This window comes from Ochotona princeps, chromosome 24 (genome assembly GCF_030435755.1).
Source record: "Ochotona princeps isolate mOchPri1 chromosome 24, mOchPri1.hap1, whole genome shotgun sequence".
In the NCBI taxonomy this organism is placed as follows: domain Eukaryota; kingdom Metazoa; phylum Chordata; class Mammalia; order Lagomorpha; family Ochotonidae; genus Ochotona; species Ochotona princeps.
The window spans coordinates 2843081-2861574 of record NC_080855.1 but is presented as its reverse complement, the minus strand read 5'-3'; the positions used below and the strand labels follow the sequence as shown (position 1 = coordinate 2861574).

Genomic DNA, 18494 nt, shown 5'->3' with positions numbered 1-18494 from the left:
TACCAAGGCGCCACCTTGGGAAGCAGAGAACAGAAGATTCTAGCCTAGGATGGGTCCAGAAAGCGCCTCTGGGATGAGGGTGGTGGTGGTGGGGTGTCTCAAGAGACTTCCCTACAGGCAGCTGTGCCCAAGTCGAACGTTATTCCCTTTGGAGAAAAACTCGGCTGTTCCCTAAGCCCACGAAGGCAAGGTGCAAAGACCCCAGTCCTCAGCAACTCCTCTCCTGAGACGAGCGCTAGTGAGGCACCAAGTCTCCACAGCTCTACCCGAAATTCGGCAGATACCTTCCGAGGAAGGCAGTCAGTCACCAGGCTGCTTCGCAGGCACCTTCCACACACTTCTGCGCCAGCCCACGAGGGACCACCACAGGGACCACCACACCGCCAGAAACCTGCTCACCTCCCCGAGGCTTAGCCCCCGACTGCGCGCCTAAGCTCGGCGCAGGCGCAGACCGCCCGCGCGGCCGCTCCGCGCAGGCGCCGTGGCCGTTTCCGGGATCTGTCAGCCGCTCCCCTCTGGGCCTCCGTCCTCCGCCCGCGCCCGCCGGAGCCTGTTCGCGTCGACTGACCAGAGTCCGCGAATTCACCGCTCCGAGCCCTTCCGCAGCCCCCCAACCCCAGGTAAGGGGCGGCAGGGGTGATCGCGTGGCCCTGTTGGCTTCCAGAGCCTGAGACTAGATCCGCGGGGGCGGTGAGGGCCCCGAGGCTGCGGGGCCGGCGCGGGGGGCTCTCCCTGCCGGGCCTCGTGAGGGGGCGGAGGATCCGCCTGTACCGCACCCTGCCCCCACCAGAACTGCGGGGGTCGCTGCGCGGGCCCATCCTTCTCCCCAGAGCTTCCTTGCCGCCTCCGCTGGCGGGATTAGCGGCCCCTGCCCCGACACCCGTCCGCTTCGCGCCCCTCTGGGCTGCTGTGTTCTGCGGGGTGCCCTCCCCCACAGGATCGAGCGTCCCCGCATCTCCCCTCGGCGTTCAGAACAGGTTTCTGCGCGCGGGAGGCGCCCGTGTGGTGTCTAGGGCAGCTCTCTCCATCCTTGTCCATCGGGGTCCCTACCTGCCTGCCAACTCCTCAGATTTCGCCACACCTCGGCCACCTACCCCCGAGTCAAGCCTGCGCCCTTCTGTGCGCTCCTGTTGGCTTCGGGAGATCTCGAGTCCGGATCCTGGACCGGTCATTTTGTTGAATGGTCCTGGGAAGATCTTTTATCAGTGCCTCTTTCCCCATCTGCAGTGAGAATTTTTTTTTTAAATCTTGTTTGCATAACTTGGGTAGAATTCTTCCCAGCCTCTATAGAGGTGGTGCCTGGTAAATATTAGCTATTGTTCCTGTGCTGGGCATGACGGTGCTTATCATACTTTGCTACTTGCCTACCCCCCCGTTTCTAGACTTGAGGACCAGAAAGATGAAGGATTCATTTATGTTTCTGGCAACAGCCTGGTCCTTACAGCCCTGCTGAGAACACAGTAAGCAATTAAACTATAGCTTGGACTCTGATTATAAAGCCATCTATTCTTATATTGGCAGCGTTAGAATCTTTTATCTACTTCCACTCATGGCTGAAATTATCTTGGTTCTACCCTAATTTATCAGTTTTACCACGGCTTTCAGTTTCGGAAATCCCAGGTTTCTAGGCAGCTAAAACAAAAGAGGGGTTACAGTCAGAATGGCGTTTGTGCCCTCTTTGGGAGTAGGTGTCACCAAATGGCTGCTTCCTACCACACAGTGTTCAGGAAACTTCTGGCGTTCATCTGCTGCAGGGAAAGGATCGCTTCTGGAAAATTAAATCACTGGCTTTGGAGGGAGAGTAGCTGTATTTTGATGTATCTGTGTGATGCTGTGCTAAGACCAATGCTTCATAAAGGCATAAAAAGGTCTGCTAGAGAAACTTCTGCTTGGAGTTGGAACCTGCCCGAATGTTGGGGAGGGTGTGGTGACCTGGTTAGGGTATGGGGTGTTGCTGAGTTGAGTAATTAGGGCAATTAGAAGCTAGATGAATCACAATCTTGAACACTGACCCTAAACAGGAAACTGAAATTCACACTTGCAGGAACACTTTCGGCTGCAGAGTAGCGCCAAGAATTTACAACGTATGTTAGATACATACAGAGGATGCTAATCAATTTTTTAAAGATTTTTTTTACTTGAAAATCAGATTTATAAAGAGAAGGAGAGACAGAGAGAAAGATCTTCCATCCACTATTTCACTCCCCAAGTGGCTACAGCGGCCAGAGCTGAGCCAATCTGAAGCTAGGAGCCAGGAGCTTCTTCGGGGGCTCCCACATGGCTGCAGGGTCCCAAGGTTTTGGGCCGTCCTTGACTGCTTTCCCAGGCCACAAGCAGGAAACTGGAGGGGAAGTGAAGCAGCTGTGACACAAACTAGTGCCCAGTGAGATCCTGGCACATCAAGGTGAGGACTTACATAGCCGCTCGGCAACCACACCTGGCCCATCAATTTCTGCGGATTTAAAAGCTTTGGAAGAATGGGCCCAATGCGGTGGCCTAGCAGCATAAGTCCTCACCTTGAACATGCCAGGATTCCATGTGGGCCCAGGTTTTAATCCCCGCAGCACCGCTTCCCATCCAGCTTCCTGCTTATGGCCTGGGAAAGCAGTCAAGCATGGCCCAAAGCCTTGGACCCTAAACCTGCATGGGAGACCCGGAGGAGCTCTTGGCTTCTGGCTTCAGATCGGCACATCTCTGGCCGTTGCGGTCACTTGGGGAGTATATAATCAGACGGAAGATCTTTATATATATTTCTGACTACAATAAAATAAATCTTTTAAAAAAAAGTTTTGGAAGAAAGGGAGCTAACTTGCTGAGATCTTTCTTGAACAAGATTCTTGAATTAACCACAGTTTAGGAATTACCGTTACTACCCTATGACGGAAAGTACAAAATTAATGCAATTACAATTTCTTCTGAGTTTGCTGAATATAAGCCATGTTGACTAGGTACATTATAAATTTGATAGGCATGAATATTGTTTTGACCTGCAGGCTTGAAATAGCCACATGTTTATAAACCAAATACAGGTCTGGAGGTATATCCAACTTTGGAACATAAATGATATAAGACAGTAGAAACTAGTTATGCCATTCTGTGAATGTTTTCCTCTTTCCGTTTTAGCTGTAGATGAAATATGTGGTTTTATTGCATATAGCTTATATATGTTAAATCATCAATTTGCAGATTTTTTTTTAAAGATTTATTTATTTTTTTATTACAGAGTCAGATATACAGAGAGGAGAGACAGAGAGGAAGACCTTCCATCTGATGAATCACTCCCCAAGTGATCACAATGGCCGGTGCTGCGCCGATCCAAAGCCGGGAACCAGGAACCTGGAAGAAGGTTCTGGTCCCTGGCTTCGGACTGGCTCAGCTCTGGCCATTGTAGCCACTTGGGGCGTGAACCAGTGGATGGATGATCTTTCTGTCTCTCATTCTCTCTGTAAAATATGACTTTCCAATTAAAAAAAATTAATAATAAATAAACCTTGTTTTAAAAAGAAGGAAGTAGGGGGCCCGGCGGCGTGGCCTAGCGGCTAAAAATCCTCCTTGAACACGCCGGGATCCCAAATGGGCGCCGGTTCTAATCCTGGCAGCACCACTTCCAATCCAGCTCTCTGCCTGTGGCCTGGGAAAGCATTTGAGGACAGCCCAAAGCCTTGGAACTCTGCTCCTGTGTGGGAGATCTGGAAGAAGTTCCAGGCTCCTGGCTTAGGATCGTCATAACACTGGCCGTTGCAGTCACTTGGGGAGTGAATCATTGGACAGAAGATCTTTCTCTCTGTCTCTCTTCCTGTCTGTATATCTGACTTTCCAATAAAAATAAATAAATCTTAAAAAAAAGAAGTAAATTAGGGCCTGACGCAGTGGCCTAGTGGTTAAAGTCCTCTCCTTGAGCGTGCCAGGATCCCATATCGGCGCCAGTTCTAATCCCAGCAGCTCCACTTCCTATCCAGCTACCTGCTTGTGGCCTGGAAAAGCAGTCGAGGATGGCCCAAAGCTTTGGGACCCTGCACCCATGTGTGGGAGACCTGGAGGAAGCTCCTGGCTCCTGGCTCTGGATTGGCGCAGAACTGGCCTTTGTGGTCACTTGGGGAGTGAACCCTAAGACGGAAGACATTCTCTGTCTCTCCTCTCTGTACATCTGACTTTGCAATAAAAATAAAAAATCTTTTACAAAAAAGTAAATTAAGCAGCCTCATTGAAAATCATTAATTTTTAAAAGATTTTCAATTAGTCTTTTTCTGTATTTAGGAATTTATTTACTTGAAGGACAGTTAGCAGGGAAAAAGAGAGATGGAACTCTCATTCACTGGTTTACTCCCTAAATGGCTGCAACAGCCGGGCTGGGCCAGGCCAAAACCAGGTGTCTGGTACCGCATCTGGGTTTGTTACATAGCTGGTAGGCCCCCAAGGACGTACGCCATCTTCTGCTGCTTTCTCAGCCGGATTGGCAGTCAGCTGCATGGGAAGTGGCAGTTGAGCCTTGTACTGGTGCGCATGGGGGATGGATGCCAGCACCCCTGGTGGCAGCTTCACCCACTGTGCTCATCAGAGGCCCCAAGTAAAATCTTTCTTTGTGAATTGCAGTTTAAATTCTAGAACATGTAAAAAAAAAGAAGACGAAGAAGAAGGAAAAAAACCACTATCTTAGTTGGAATGCAAACGTACTCAGAATATCAGATGTGTCTTATTTAGGGGTACACTGCTTTTTTTTTTTTTAAAGATTTATTTATTCTATTACAAAGTCAGATATACAGAGAGGAGGAGAGACAGAGAAGAAGATCTTCCGTCTGATGTTTCACTCCCCAAGTGAGCCGCAACGGCCGGTGCTGCGCCGATCCGAAGCCGGGAACCAGGAACCTCTTCCTCCAGGTCTCCCACACGGGTGCAGGGTCCCAAAGCATTGGGCCGTCCTCAATTGCTTTCCCAGGCCACAAGCAGGGAGCTGGATGGGAAGTGGAGCTGCCGGGATTAGAACCGGCGCCCATTTGGGATCCCCGCGTGTTCAAGGCGAGGACTTTAGCCACTAGGCCACGCCGCCGGGCCCAGGTACACTGCTTTTAGACCCTTGGTTTTCTTTACCGTTGACAGACGTATTCTTTCTGGTGACATTTCTTTGTCAGTTAAACAGCGATTGTTCGTTTCCCATCCTCCTGATTCTTCATTCATTTCCTGCTTGCATCAGAATTCGTATCTTTCCTTCTCCACCCCAACTTAACATACCTGTGGGCACCTATCGGGGTCTTCCGTCCTGCAGAAGAATTCACCCGATACTCCAGGCTCTGTATCAAGAGGCACTTTATTCTTCCAACCAGTCCATTTCCCAGCCGGTCGACTCGACTTCTACTACCTCCCGTTTTTCTTCGTTTCTCTCTGCTTCATTTCCCAGTCTCCTCGTCGCCGCTAGTCTTCTTCTGTCCGTCCGTCCGAGTCATACCCTGTCCTCCGTCTCAGTCTGTCCGTCCGTCTCCGTCTCTGGAACCCCCACCGCTATAAACAATCCTAGTCCAATCAGCTTAAAGGTCACTGATGCACGCGGCAGGCACGCCAGTCACAGCTCTGGTCACGCGTAGCACACATGCTAAGCATGCAGCTACGGGCCAGTCAGAAGGCACTTCCTGAACCTGTGTACCGCTAAGCTCCGGGGGGAGGAGAGGTCTCAGCGCCATCTTAGGGCACACGTGCAGTGCCCCCAATAGGCACCTATGTTCACTCAAGTACTGTGGCTGCTTTCCTTGCAGCTGAAGTTTGTAGTGAGAGTGCCTCTTAGAGATGATAGCGATGAGAGGTTAGTTGCTTCTCTGAAAAATGTCCTTTTCTTTCGAGTCATGGTTTCTTACATGAGTCTAGATTTGAGTCCCTGTACAGAGAATTGCATTGCTGCTTCTTTTTTTTTTTTAAAGATTTATTTATTTTTATTTGAAAGGCCTATTTACAGAGAGGAAAAAGACGGGAAAGATCTTCCATTTTCTGGTTCTCTCCCCAATGGCCGCTAACAGTTAGGGCTGGGCCAGGCAAAAGCCAGGAGCCAGGAGCTTCTGAAACGTCTCCCACATGGGTGTAGGGGCTCGAGCAGTTGGACCACCTTCTGCTTTCCCAGGCCATAAGCAGAGAGCTGGATCATAACTGGAACAGCCAGGAGCTGGTGCCCATATGGGATGCTGGTACTTGCAAGTGAAGGATTAGCCAGTTGAGCCCTTGCACTGACCCTGGGATATGTAGTTTTTAACCCTGCACCAAATGCTCATCTGTTTGTTGCCTTTTTTGAGTAGTCCAGACCAATCACCTAAGGAATGGCACACGTCCTGGTTACAACTGTTTATTTCCTTCTGTGTCGCTTAACTAGTTCCTCTCTGCTTTGTTTTCTGTAAGCTGGAAATTGGGTCTGAATCTCGGTTAGATTTACAGTCCATTTGTTTAGCCTGAATACTTTGTAGATGAGTTGACCATGTTCCCAGGTGTCTCCGTGCTGTTATTAAAAGTGTCCCTTTCTGCTCTTACAGATTCTAGTCTGTGTGGTAAGCTGACTCACTGTGACGAAGTACACAGAGGATTGATTTTTCTACCTTGTTTAAAGTGTTACCTGACAGTTTTGTTTATTACAAAGTCAGGTTTTTCCCATTGTGATTAATAACTAACTTGTGGGATGAGCATTGGAGGCTGGCTGTCCTGTATTCCAGCGATCTAACCCGTGGCTTGAGAAACCATTGATGCTCTTTAGTGGAGTAAATGCTGTGTTAGTACTTCTAGTGCTAGTTTTATTTTAAATAATGAAGTTTTGAAATTGCTATTGGTTCTTCTCTCTTGGGGGAACAATGATTTGTTCTCAAACATTTTAAGATCCTCAGAGAACTTAAATACTGTGTTTAAGCAATTCTCTTGTTGTTCTGCTCATTACAGCTTTCTGTCCTTTGGAAACACTAAGAATAATGTCTCTGCATCAGTTTTTGCTAGAGCCAATCACCTGCCATGCCTGGAACAGGGATCGGACCCGTGAGTATGCTGTCACCATGCTGCTTTATTCTGACATCTTTGCTCCACTTCACAGTTAGATAATGCTAGGATTTCTGTATTTTTGTGTCACATGTGAAAAGGACGTAACACTACTGACACTGATTCACCGGGCCCTCGTTTGGTCCTTTGATTGTAGAAAGTCAGCTAACCCCGGTTCGCTGGCTCCTAGAGCCAACAGCCGGGCACCGTGGTGGAAGAACTTTCCAGTGGTTGAACACAAGCTAACATGGAGATGTTGCTAATACTGATTGCTTGTCCACGTCTTTTCCTGCAGTTCCTCTTGAAGGTTTAGATTCCGCGAGGAACTTGAGACCTGGAGTGGTTTTGCAGTAAGGCCACACTCATCCGGTGTTGAACCAGAACACTGGAACCTAGAAAGAAGCTATTACAAAGATGGGTGGTACTGTGTCATTCATTAGCTTGGGTTTGTAGTTTCCTAGCCCAAGTAGACTAGAAAGGAATAAAGAAATCTCTTAGAGATAGGCACAGTTCAGCAAACAAAGTGATAGCAAGGGTCCAGCGCAATAGCCTAGTGGCTGAAGTCCTCGCCTTGCATGCACTGGGATCCCTTATGGGTGCTGGTTCATATCCCGGCTACTCCACTTCCCATCCAGTTCCCTGTTTGTGTCCTGGGAAAGGTGAAGAGAATGGCTTGAAGACCCAGAGTAAGTTCCTGGCTCCTGACTTCGGATCAGCTCAATTTTGGCCATTGCAGCCACTTGGGGAATAAATCAGTGGATGGAAGATCTTCCTTCTTTCTCTCCTCTCTGTCTCTCCTACTGTCTGTAAATCTGACTCTCCAATAAAAATAAATAAATCTCTTTTCTTTTTTTGTTAAAGATTCACTTATTTTTTATTGGAAAGTTAGATAGAGAGAGGAGGAGAAACAGAAAGAAAGATCTCTCTGTCTGGTTCACTCCCCACGCTGCAACGGCCGGAGCTGAGCCAAACTGACACCAGGAGCCAGGAGCTTCTTCCGAACCTCCCACACAGGTGCAGCGTCGCAAGGTTTTGGGCTGTGCTCAGTTGCTTTCTCAGGCCACAAGCAGGGAAGTGGAGCAGCCAGGATATGAACCAGCATCCATATGGGATCCCTGGGGGCTGCAAGGCGAGGACTTTAGTCACTAGGCTGTTGCGCCAGCCCAGAATAAATAAATCTTTTTTAAAAATGTGACAGCAAAGGAGGAGGCCATCAAAAAGTAAAAGCATCTGCAGAGATGGATTTATTCCCATGAATTGTTTGAAAAGATAAAATTCTATTCAGTATCTTCAGAGGCTGTGTGTGTGTGCTGATTTTATCTGAAAGACACGAAGACAGAGAGCTCGCATCTAATGGAGCACTTCACCAAATATCTGCAGCAGCTGCGGCTAGGCTAGGACTGGAGCCTAGAGCTGGGAACTTGGTCTAGGTTTCCTTGAGTGACAGTAACTTACTTACCTGGGCTGTTGGTACTGCCTGTCAGGGTCTGCCTTAGAAGCTGGAATCAGGAGTTGGACCTGTGTCCTGTGTCCAGCATCTTTAAGACTACAAGGCTTACATGTTCACTCCTTGAGTATTTTTTTTTAAATAACTTGAATAACTTTGTTGAAGTATAATTCACATAATATGAAATAAGCTATTTTAAAGTGTACAGTTTACCCCAAAAAGAAAATCTATGTCCATTACAGTCGTTCAGATTCTCCCCAGCGTCTTTCAGTCTTAGGCAGCCACTTAGCTTTTCCTTTCTATCTGTGTGAATATTCCTCTGTTGGCCATTTTGTATAAATGAGGCTCATGCAGTGAGTACTTACTGCCTCTGACTTCTTTCCTTGTGCCTTTTCCTGGTTCATCCCCATTGTGGGACATGATAGAACAGGTGACCCTGGCCCTCTGTATCTGCAGATTCCACATTCGTGAACGCCAACCAACTGTGCATCGAAAGTGTTCAAAGGCAAGAAAAAAATGCCAGTTCTGAACATATGTACAAAGCCCTTAACATTATATCTTAAATAATAACTATTCATACGTAATTTACATTTGACTAGGTATTGTGAGTGATGTAAAGATTTGTAGTTTATAGGAGAATGTGTGTAGGTTATACGCAGATACTGTCGGTCTGTAAAAGGTACTGCAGTATCCATGGATTCTAAAGCCAGTCTTCCTTCGTCTCTCTTCATGGCTAAATATTCCTCCGTCGTAGAGATAGAGCGCCTTGTGTCTATTTTTCTTCCGTTGCTGGATGTCCGGGTTGTTCCGCTCATGGCTAACTGCCGGAGTCCAGCTCCAGCCCGAGTTCGGAACTCGTGAAGGGTGCATGGATGAGGAGCGAAGAGAGAAAGAAAGGAGACGGACCACCAGGATTCCTTGATCGTAGTGGACAAAGGGAGAAAGCTGTCTGCTTTATTTATACAGAAGCAGTACAAAGTTTTTTCTTAGGGGCATTTTGACGTAGCTTCAGGGGGGCACAATTTACTACTTCTTGAGAAGTGATTGAGGAAGGATTCCACATTCCTTGCTTATCTTGGCTTGTCAGTCTTCATCTGCTCTGCTCAGGTCTGGGCTATAACTTAGGCACCGCCTGTGTCAACCAGACCCCTATCTTGTATGAGTTAAAAGGTCTGGGGCCTTGGTCTGTGGGGATCGGGGTTATTGACATTAGTTGGCCATTAGGTCTGTAAGCTTGCACAGTTTGTTAACCAAACAAGTAAAGCAAGGATAATAACGGCGGAAAGAATTGCAGTTAGCAATGAGCTAAGTTACTCTATTTAAGTTTCAACTCTGCAATGGATAAGTGAGTGTTTCCAAAGACAATTCTATAAATTGTTTCACTATTAGACAAGGCATTATCCATTCCAACGTTGCCACCAAGAATTTCTCGGTAGACAACACATCTTATGCGGTAATACACTCCTACTACAATTCTTATTCTACAACTTATCTATCACTAAATGGGAGAAATACATCAAGAGAGAAAAAACATGAAGATCTAAGACAAAAGGTTTCAAACATTAAGTTCCTCTACAACTGCAGGTCCTACAACCTCATAAGTGATCAAACAATAATCATAAGTATATCTTTATGATGTTAGTAAAATCACCCTATAAAAAATTATAAAAGCAGCTAAAGCTACATTTTCTATGTTCTAAAGAGTTGCAAGGACAGGCTAACCTTTAAGATCACAGTAATTATATTTTTTGCCTTAGCAGGATAGCCTTTAGGGTCACAGTAGCTATATTCTTTGTCATAGCAGGATGGCCTTTAGGGTCACAGTAACTGTAACAGAATAGCTTTTAGGGTTCCAGTAACAGGATAGCTTTTAGGGTCCCAGTAACAGGATAGTTTTTAGGGTCCCTCTTATCAAGCCATTTCCCAGAAAGCATGCTAAATATCTGGGCCAGATTTTATGGCAATGGGTAAACAACACGGACTTAATTATACTCCTGTGTGCAGTTAAAGGCCCACTCACCAAGACATCATCAGTAACATTAACTCTTAAGCTCATGTTGGTTGTAAAAGCCATCTCACAGGGACAGACAATGCCTCAATAGATTACAAAATTCTTAGTGGGGTGGCTGAGTGCCCATACAAAAGGGGGTGAAAACCGCGTCAAGGTGGTCAGAGATGAATTGCTTGAGCCCTGCCAAGCAGCTGGAAGCTCCCCGGGCCCTGCCAAGCAGGGAGCTGTTCTCTTCACACCTTCGTGTTATTCACACCTACTGCACGGACCCCATCAGCTAACTTGGATAGTACTTCCATGATCTCATTTGGCTAGGGATCTTTATGCAGATGTATGCTTCCGATTCTCTGTATGCCTAGACGTTGAATTGTGAGGTTTCATGATGACCATGCTGAACATTCTAAGGAATTAGCTGACCATTTGCTCGCGTATCCCTTGTCTCACTACCAGTAGATGGTGGTCCCAGGACCTGGTTTCCCGCCACCCGTGTGGAGGCTTAGATGGAGCTCCTGGCTTCCAGTCTCAAACTGACCAGAGCTGGTTGCTGCAGGCCTTTGGGCAGTGAGCAGGTAGATAGAAGATCCCTGTCTGTCCCCCTCTCTGTCACTGCCTTTCAAATAAATAATCAAGCAGACCTTAAAAACATAAAAGGAAAAAGATGAACTTGGAAGAAAAAAAGGACATCAATATGGGTATAACAAGATCCATTTCTCATATAATATTTTGGATTGGCCAAGGAGATTTCTCTTGAAAACCAATTTTTATTTTGTGGTTAAAAAAAGAAAAGTTTATTTGCCTGAAACGTGGTTTTATAGAGGGAAAAACAGGGGGGAAAAAAACCAGCTTGCACCTGCTGGTTCACTGTCCAGATGGCTGAGTGGCCAGTGGCCAGAGCTGGTCTGGATGAAACCAGGAGCCGGGGACTCCATCTGGGTCTTCCACAATGGTGATGGGACCTAAGCCCTTGGCCCCTCTGCTGCTTTCCCAGACGTGGCAGGGAACTAGATCAGAAACAGAGGAGCTGAGATGTGTAAAGCCATCCCTGCTTAATCTATGCTACAGTGCTGGTCCCTGTTTGTGAGTTATGTTGACTTTCTTATAAAGGAGAACTTCAGTGTAGTTTATCAACAGATTTTTCTTTTAAAGATTTATTTGTTTTTATTGGAAAGGCAGACATGCAGAGAGGAGGAGAGACAGGAAAATCTTCCGTCCGATGGTTCACTCCCCAAATGGCCGCAACAGCTGGAAATGAGCCAATCCTAAGCCAGGAACCAGGAGCTCTTCCTTGTCTCCCACGTGAGTGTGGGGTCCCAAGGCTTTGGGCCATCCTCCACTGCTTTCCCAGGCCACAAGCAGGGAGCTGGATGGGAAGCAGGGCCGCCGGGATTATATCTGACACCCATATGGGATCCCGGCTTGTGCAAGTCGAGGATTTTAACCACTATGCTATCGCACCAGGCCCTCAACAGATTTTTTTGGACTGTTTTTATAAAAGTTTTTTTTATAAACTAGTGTTCCATCCTAGGTTTGTGAAAGCAGTAATACAAATCTATGAGCTGTTTTCAGTGTTTCAGAAAGTGAAAGAGAAATATTTAGCTAATAAAATTGCACATGTGAACTAATATGTCTCCATTTTTGCTGTTAGCTGTAATTATTTTAGCTAAGAATAGCAATATTTCTTGCTGGTTAGAATATTCGACTGAGAGTTATATGTGTCTCTAGAGAATGTATTTTACATTTAGTGTCCCTACAAAAACATTTTAAACTGCAGGCAGCTTGAGGTTCCGGTGTTAAGCATTGCGTTGGTTTCTTTCCGCAGAGATTGCCCTCAGCCCCAATAACCACGAGGTGCACATCTACCAGAAGAACGGGGGCCAGTGGGTGAAGGCCCACGAGCTCAGGGAGCACAACGGGCACATCACAGGTGAGCGAGCGGCTGAGCCAGCGCCGGGCCTGGCGCTGCCCCGGGAGGCGCTTCCGTGTACCTGGGCCCCAGAAGCCAGCCTGGCTGTGGCAGCTGCGGGCGTGCAGGGCCGCACTCCTCTTTAGACAAACAGAAATACGGGAACGGATCAGTTAAGCATTTCTGGTGGCCCAGCTGAGCAGAGAGAGCGCTAAACCTACTGTTGGTGAGGGCTGGTGAGGGCCTGGAATGTGAGAACAAAAACCAGACTACATGAAAATGTAAGCCAGACTGTGTTCCCAAGCACCGAGGGAACACAGAGTCTCCAAGCAATTTCCCTTGTCTTGTGTTGTGGGCAAGCAAGACTTCCCAAAATATTGAGGAGGAAGAAAAAATAGCACAACAGATACTCTCTGTCAGAGTTGCGAGTTCCAACGCTGAGAGCAGAGGATGTAATTTTTTTTTTAAAAAGATTTATTCATTTTATTACAGCCAGATATACACAGAGGAGGAGAGACAGAGAGGAAGATCTTCCGTCCAATGATTCACTCCCCAAGTGAGCCGCAACGGGCCGATGCTGCGCCGATCCGATGCCGGGAACCTGGAACCTCTTCCAGGTCTCCCACACGGGTACAGGGTCCCAATGCATTGGGCCATCCTCAACTGCTTTCCCAGGCCACAAGCAGGGAGCCGGATGGGAAGTAGAGCTGCCGGGATTAGAACCGGCGCCCATATGGGATCCCGGGGCATGCAAGGCGAGGACTCTAGCCGCTAGGCCACGCCGCCGGGCCCGAGGATGTAATGTTATTGTAGGCGTAGTAGAGTCTCCTCTCCCCAGTCCTGGTCCGCCTCCCGAGAAGGGTGTGTCATGGCTGTGACATCCTCCTGCAGTCGCAGGTGCTGCCAGCCAGTGTTCCTACTGGCACGCACTGTGCATGTCCCGTGGCTGGGTTTTACGTCTCATGATTTCTTCTGACATCTCTCTGTTGTATCTAAATTAAGTTTATTGCTCTCAATTGCTGGGCGGCACTTTGTGCCTCGCTTATCTACCCTTTCCTCCACTGGGGAATGTCCAGGTTGTTTCTGGTCTTGCCACGCTACCTTTGTGTGCGGCTGTGTGAATGTTTGTGGGCGTGGACCTGTTAGGTTGTGAAGGTTACACACATCCTCAGCCTTGCCAGGCTGCGCCACATTTCCGCCCTCATTTCCGCCCTGGAACTTATGGGGGTCCCCTTTTCCCACACACGACACTTTTTTTTTTTAACCTGAAAAAGGATTGTTATTTATTTATTTTAAAAGCAGAGTGTCAGAAAGTGGGGGGAGGGAGAGGGAGAAACACGGAGAGAGATCTTCAATTAATTGGATTATTCCCCCAAATACCTGCAGCTGCTGGGACTGTAATGCCAAAAAAGTAGGAGCCAGGAGCCCCAGCCAGATCTCCCCTGGGGGCCACAAAGGACTCCAGTATTTGAACCCACCCCTACTAAACCTGAAACACAGAGGAGCCCAGGCCTGCGACAGCGGGCGGGGCGTCACAACATAGCTAACCCCCGTGCCCTCTCAGCAATACTTCATAGTACCTGAGTATGAGGGAGGAAAGTAACAGGAAGGTACTGCTCTGTAAATTGTATTTCCCTTAAAAACAGTAAGCATACGTTCAAATGTGTATTTGGCAACTGAGTTCTCTGATTTTTTCTTCCTACTTTTCCTCCACTGAGTGTTTGTGCTGTTGACATGTGAAAACTAAAATTTCAGGGATATGGCTCAGGGCAGATTACCGAGCCTGCTTTAACAAAAGATCAATCAATAGGGGCCCGGTGCAGTAGCCTAGTGGCTAAAGTCCTCGCCTTGCACGTACCGGAATCCTATATGGGCGCCGGTTCATGTGTGTGCAGCCTCGCTTCCCTTCTAACTCCCTGCTTGTGGCCTGGGAAAGCCAAAGAGAACGGCCCAAAGCCTTGAGACCCTGCACCGGTGTGGGAGACCTGGAGGAAGCTCCTGGCTCCTGGCTTCGGATCAGCTCAGCTCTGCCTGTTGTGGTCAACTGGGGAGTGAATCACTGGACGAGAGGTCTTCCTCTCTGTCTCTTTTCCTCTCTGTATATCTGACTTTGCAATAAATATGAAATAAATTTTTAAAAAATTAATAGGTGGGTAGAGGTGCTAAGTAGTGTAGTCTATTTGTTTGTTCCACTTGAAGGAGTTATAGGGAGAGGGAGCACGGGTGTTCCCTCTGCTGCTTCACTCCCAGTGGCTGGAGCTGGGCCTGTCTGAAGCTGGGAGCCAAGAGCTGCTTCTGAATTTCCCACATGGTGCCAGGGTCCAAGGATTTGGACCATCCTCCACTGATTTCCCATACCTATTAGCAGAAAGCTGGATTGGAAGTGGAGCAGCCGGAGCTTGAACTGGCACACACGTGGGATGCTGGCACAGCAGGCTGAAGAGGCAGCACTGTGTGAGCCCCAGCCGTGGAGTTTATGAGGCAAGTATCAAAGAAGAAGAGATAAAAAATGGAAAACCTTCTGTAATCATTTTCACAATTCATTCAACCAAATTTAGATGCCAAATTTCAAGAGAATGAATTCTCATCTGTTCAGAGAAAACTCTTCAATATCATGTTAGTTTTTTTTTTTAAGATTTATTTATTTTTATTGAAAGGCAGATATGCAGATAGGAGGAGAGACAGAGAGGAAGATCTTCCATCCAATGGTTCACTCCACAAGCGGCTGCCAACAGCCAGAGCTGCGCCAATCCTAAGCCAGGAGCCAGGAGCTTCCTCCAGGTCTCCCACACAGGTGCAGGGTCCCAAAGCATTGGCCCGTCCTCAACTGCTTTCCCAGGCCACAGGCAGGGAGCTGGATGGGAAGCAGGGCCGCCGGGATTAGAACCGGCGCCCACTTGGGATCCCAGAGCGTGCAAGGCGAGGACTTTAACCACCACACTATCGCGCTGGGCCCCTTTTTTTTCCTTTTTCTTTTTTTTTCCTACTTTCTGGCACAAAAGTTTGACTTAATCACTTATTTAGAACAGGTCAAAACTTCCTGCAGTTTTCACATACAGATTTGTCCCTGCCGTTAGGTTACGGTTTCACTTCTCCTCACAATGACATTTGCCTTTAAGTGGGGAGCAGTAGGATTTATAGTGATTTTTTTTCTTTCTTTTAGTTAGACCTTTGAGTTTTGCCTCTACGCCCCTAAAAAACACTGATTAGCATGAAGATACCCTTGTCCTGCTCAGGGAAAATAGCTAGCATGGCGTGAGACTCTGTGTGTTCTACCTCGGTTGTGTGGCATTCCTAAGCAGACACTGCCTGGCCACCTGGCCATGGTCGCTGATTTCTAGGGTGCCCGTGGCCTGGAAGCCACACAGATCACCACATCGGCGCCGGCCTGCAGTTCTGTTTTGGTTACTCTTCTTTCCCATGACCTTACTTCTATTAGGTTTGGCCTATTTTCTTTAAATACCTTTGCCAGTGGCCTACGAATAAGAACAGTCCTATTTAAATTGGAATAATAACATAAAACTTTTGAATGAGGAAAGGCTAAGATGAAAGACCAAAGAAAGAGCCAGAAACATGAAGGATTATGTGCCTCCCTCCCCATACTTCTCTTCTGGGCTCTTTTGAACTTGAGCCTGTTCCCTGTCTAAGTGCATAAATGACATTTTTTAGATCCTAAAAAAAAATGTTGGGGAAATCTAAGTATAACTTTATGGCAGGCGCCCAAGATCAGACATACGTTTCCAGACGGCTGGGTCAGCGGCAGGGGAAGGGGCTTGTGAGGCATTGGAGAGGAGGCTGAGTGGTGCTGCAGAGACGCGCCTCTGGGAACTTCTGTGGATGTTTTTGGTTTTGTTTTGTTTGTTTGTTTGTTTGTTTTTTGTTTTTGCTCATGTGTGGCAACTGTTTGATCGCTGTTTATTTTTTTGTTTTATAAAGATTTATTTACTTTTATTGTAAAGGCAGATTTTTATAGAGAGAAGGAGAGACAGAAAAATCCGTCTGTTGGTTCACTTCCCAGTGGCTGCAATGGCTGGAACTGAGCCGATCCGAAGCCAGGAGCTTCTTGTGGGTCCCCCACGCAGGTGCAGGGTCCCAAGACCTTGGGCCACCATCCTCCACTGCTTTCCCAGGCCACAAGCAAGGAGCTGGATAGGAAGTGGAACAACCGGGATCCAAACCAGCACCAATAAAGGATCCCAGCGGTTGCACAGGCGAGAATTTAGCCACTAGGCCATTGCACCAGGCCCACTCTCTGTTTCTTAAAAAAGCTTTATGGTGGGAATTTTAAAACATTTAATAAATAGATTTGTTATTCAGCATTGATCAACTCACAGCCAGTCTTGAGGCACAGCCCAGATGTGTCAATTCATATTTCAATCTGAATTTCCAAAAAATAAGGATTTTTCTTTTTAAATAATAACTGGTGTTTGCTTAATAATAGCCACTAAGTTAATTGGGATCCAAATAGATGGACACATCTCTGAGTCTTGGGTTTTTTTCTTTTTTTTTAATCTTTTTAATTTTTTTTCTTTTTTTATATTTTTTTTATTTGAAAGGCAGAATTACAGAGAGTGAGATTGAGATCTTGCATCTGTTAGTTCATTTCCCAAATGGCTGCAACAGCCAGGGCTAGGCCAGATTCTTCCGTGTCTCCCATATGGGTGCTGAGTCCCAACCGCTTGGGCCATCCCTCATTGCTTTCCTGGGTGCATTAGCAAGGAGCTGGATCGGAAGTGGAGCAGCTAGGGCCCAAACTAGCACCCATATGGGCTATAGCTGAGATAGTTTAACTGACAAAGACCTTCAGATGACTGTGTAGTGGATCATCATTCATGGATTTTTCCCTTACAAGTGCAGATGATTCCTGTGTGCTATTTTAGTTTTGTATCATGTAACAAACTCAGTTGATATGAGGAAATGATATCTATCAGTAAATAAGTAAGATTATTTGCAGACCAAAAAATGTAGTAAGAACAAGGAGAAAAGTAACACATCTTCAGAACTTTAGGCCCCTTTGAAGCCCATGAGTCGTTGGGTGGCGAGAGAGCCTGTAGTTAGTTCTGTAAGCTCTACAGTTCTAAAACACCTGTACTGCCCGGCAGCCCAGGGCATCCTGAGTCCCAGACACTGGCAGAGCGATGTCCTTGCTTTGTGTGGACAGCTGATGGGGACCAGCGCCCTCTCCCTGTCTTTGCCTGTTACCTGTACTCACTGGGCAGAGCGGATGACCTCTGTCTAAATTTGCAGGGATTGACTGGGCTCCCAAGAGCGACCGCATTGTCACCTGTGGGGCCGACCGCAACGCCTACGTGTGGAGTCAGAAGGATGGCGTCTGGAAGCCAACCCTGGTGATCCTGAGGATTAACCGAGCAGCCACTTTTGTGAAGTGGTCTCCCCTGGAGAACAAATTTGCTGTGGGAAGTGGAGCGCGGCTCATTTCTGTGTGTTACTTCGAGTCTGAGAACGACTGGTAAGCAGCAGTGAAGTTTTGTTTTTAAGATTTTTTTTTTTTTTTTTTTAGATTTATTTATTTTTATTTGAAAGGCAGATTTACAGAGAAGAGAGACAGAGAGAAAACTCTTTCATCTGCTGAATGGATCTGAAGCCAGAAGCTAGGAGCTTCTTCTGAATCTCCTGTGAGGGTGCAGGGTCCCAAGGCTTCGGGCCTTCCCCTGCCGCTTTCCCAGGCCCTAAGCAGGAAGCTGGATGGGCAGTGAAGCAGCTGGGGTATGAACCAGTGCCCATATGGGATACTCGCGCATGCAAGGAGAGGATAAGCCACTTGAACCATTGTACCATGTCCTTGTGTTAAGATTTTTGTTTTTTGAAAGACAGAGTTAGGGCAGGGACGAGATCTTCCATCTGTTAGTTCACTCCTCGGATGTAGTGGCCGAGGATGGGTTAAGCCAAAGCCAGGATTGCAAAACTCCATTCAGGTCTCAGTGGTGGGTGGCAGGGACCCTAGTACCTGAGCCATCTTCCTCTGCTTTCCCAGGCGTGTTAGCAAGGAGCTGGATCAGAAATGGAGCAAGTAGGACTCAAACCAGAGCTCATGGGATGTTGGCATCGTGGGTAGCTTAACCACCGTGCCTCAATGCTGGCCCCACATTAGAATTTTTTTCTGTGTCCCTATT

General features: G+C 47.2%; 1 protein-coding gene across 1 annotated transcript in view; it reads left to right on the top strand.

Moving 5' to 3' along the window:
* Nucleotides 1-526: 526 nt before the first annotated feature.
* Nucleotides 527-18494, top strand: part of ARPC1A (actin related protein 2/3 complex subunit 1A) — a 30949-nt gene continuing 12981 nt past the window's right edge. Inside the window, exons 1-4 of the mRNA XM_058681178.1 lie at nucleotides 527-620; nucleotides 6907-6999; nucleotides 12277-12381; nucleotides 17608-17830. Of these exons, the coding sequence (XP_058537161.1) occupies nucleotides 6936-6999; nucleotides 12277-12381; nucleotides 17608-17830 (392 nt within the window). The 5' untranslated portion in view covers nucleotides 527-620; nucleotides 6907-6935. The remainder of the gene's footprint in view (nucleotides 621-6906; nucleotides 7000-12276; nucleotides 12382-17607; nucleotides 17831-18494) is intronic.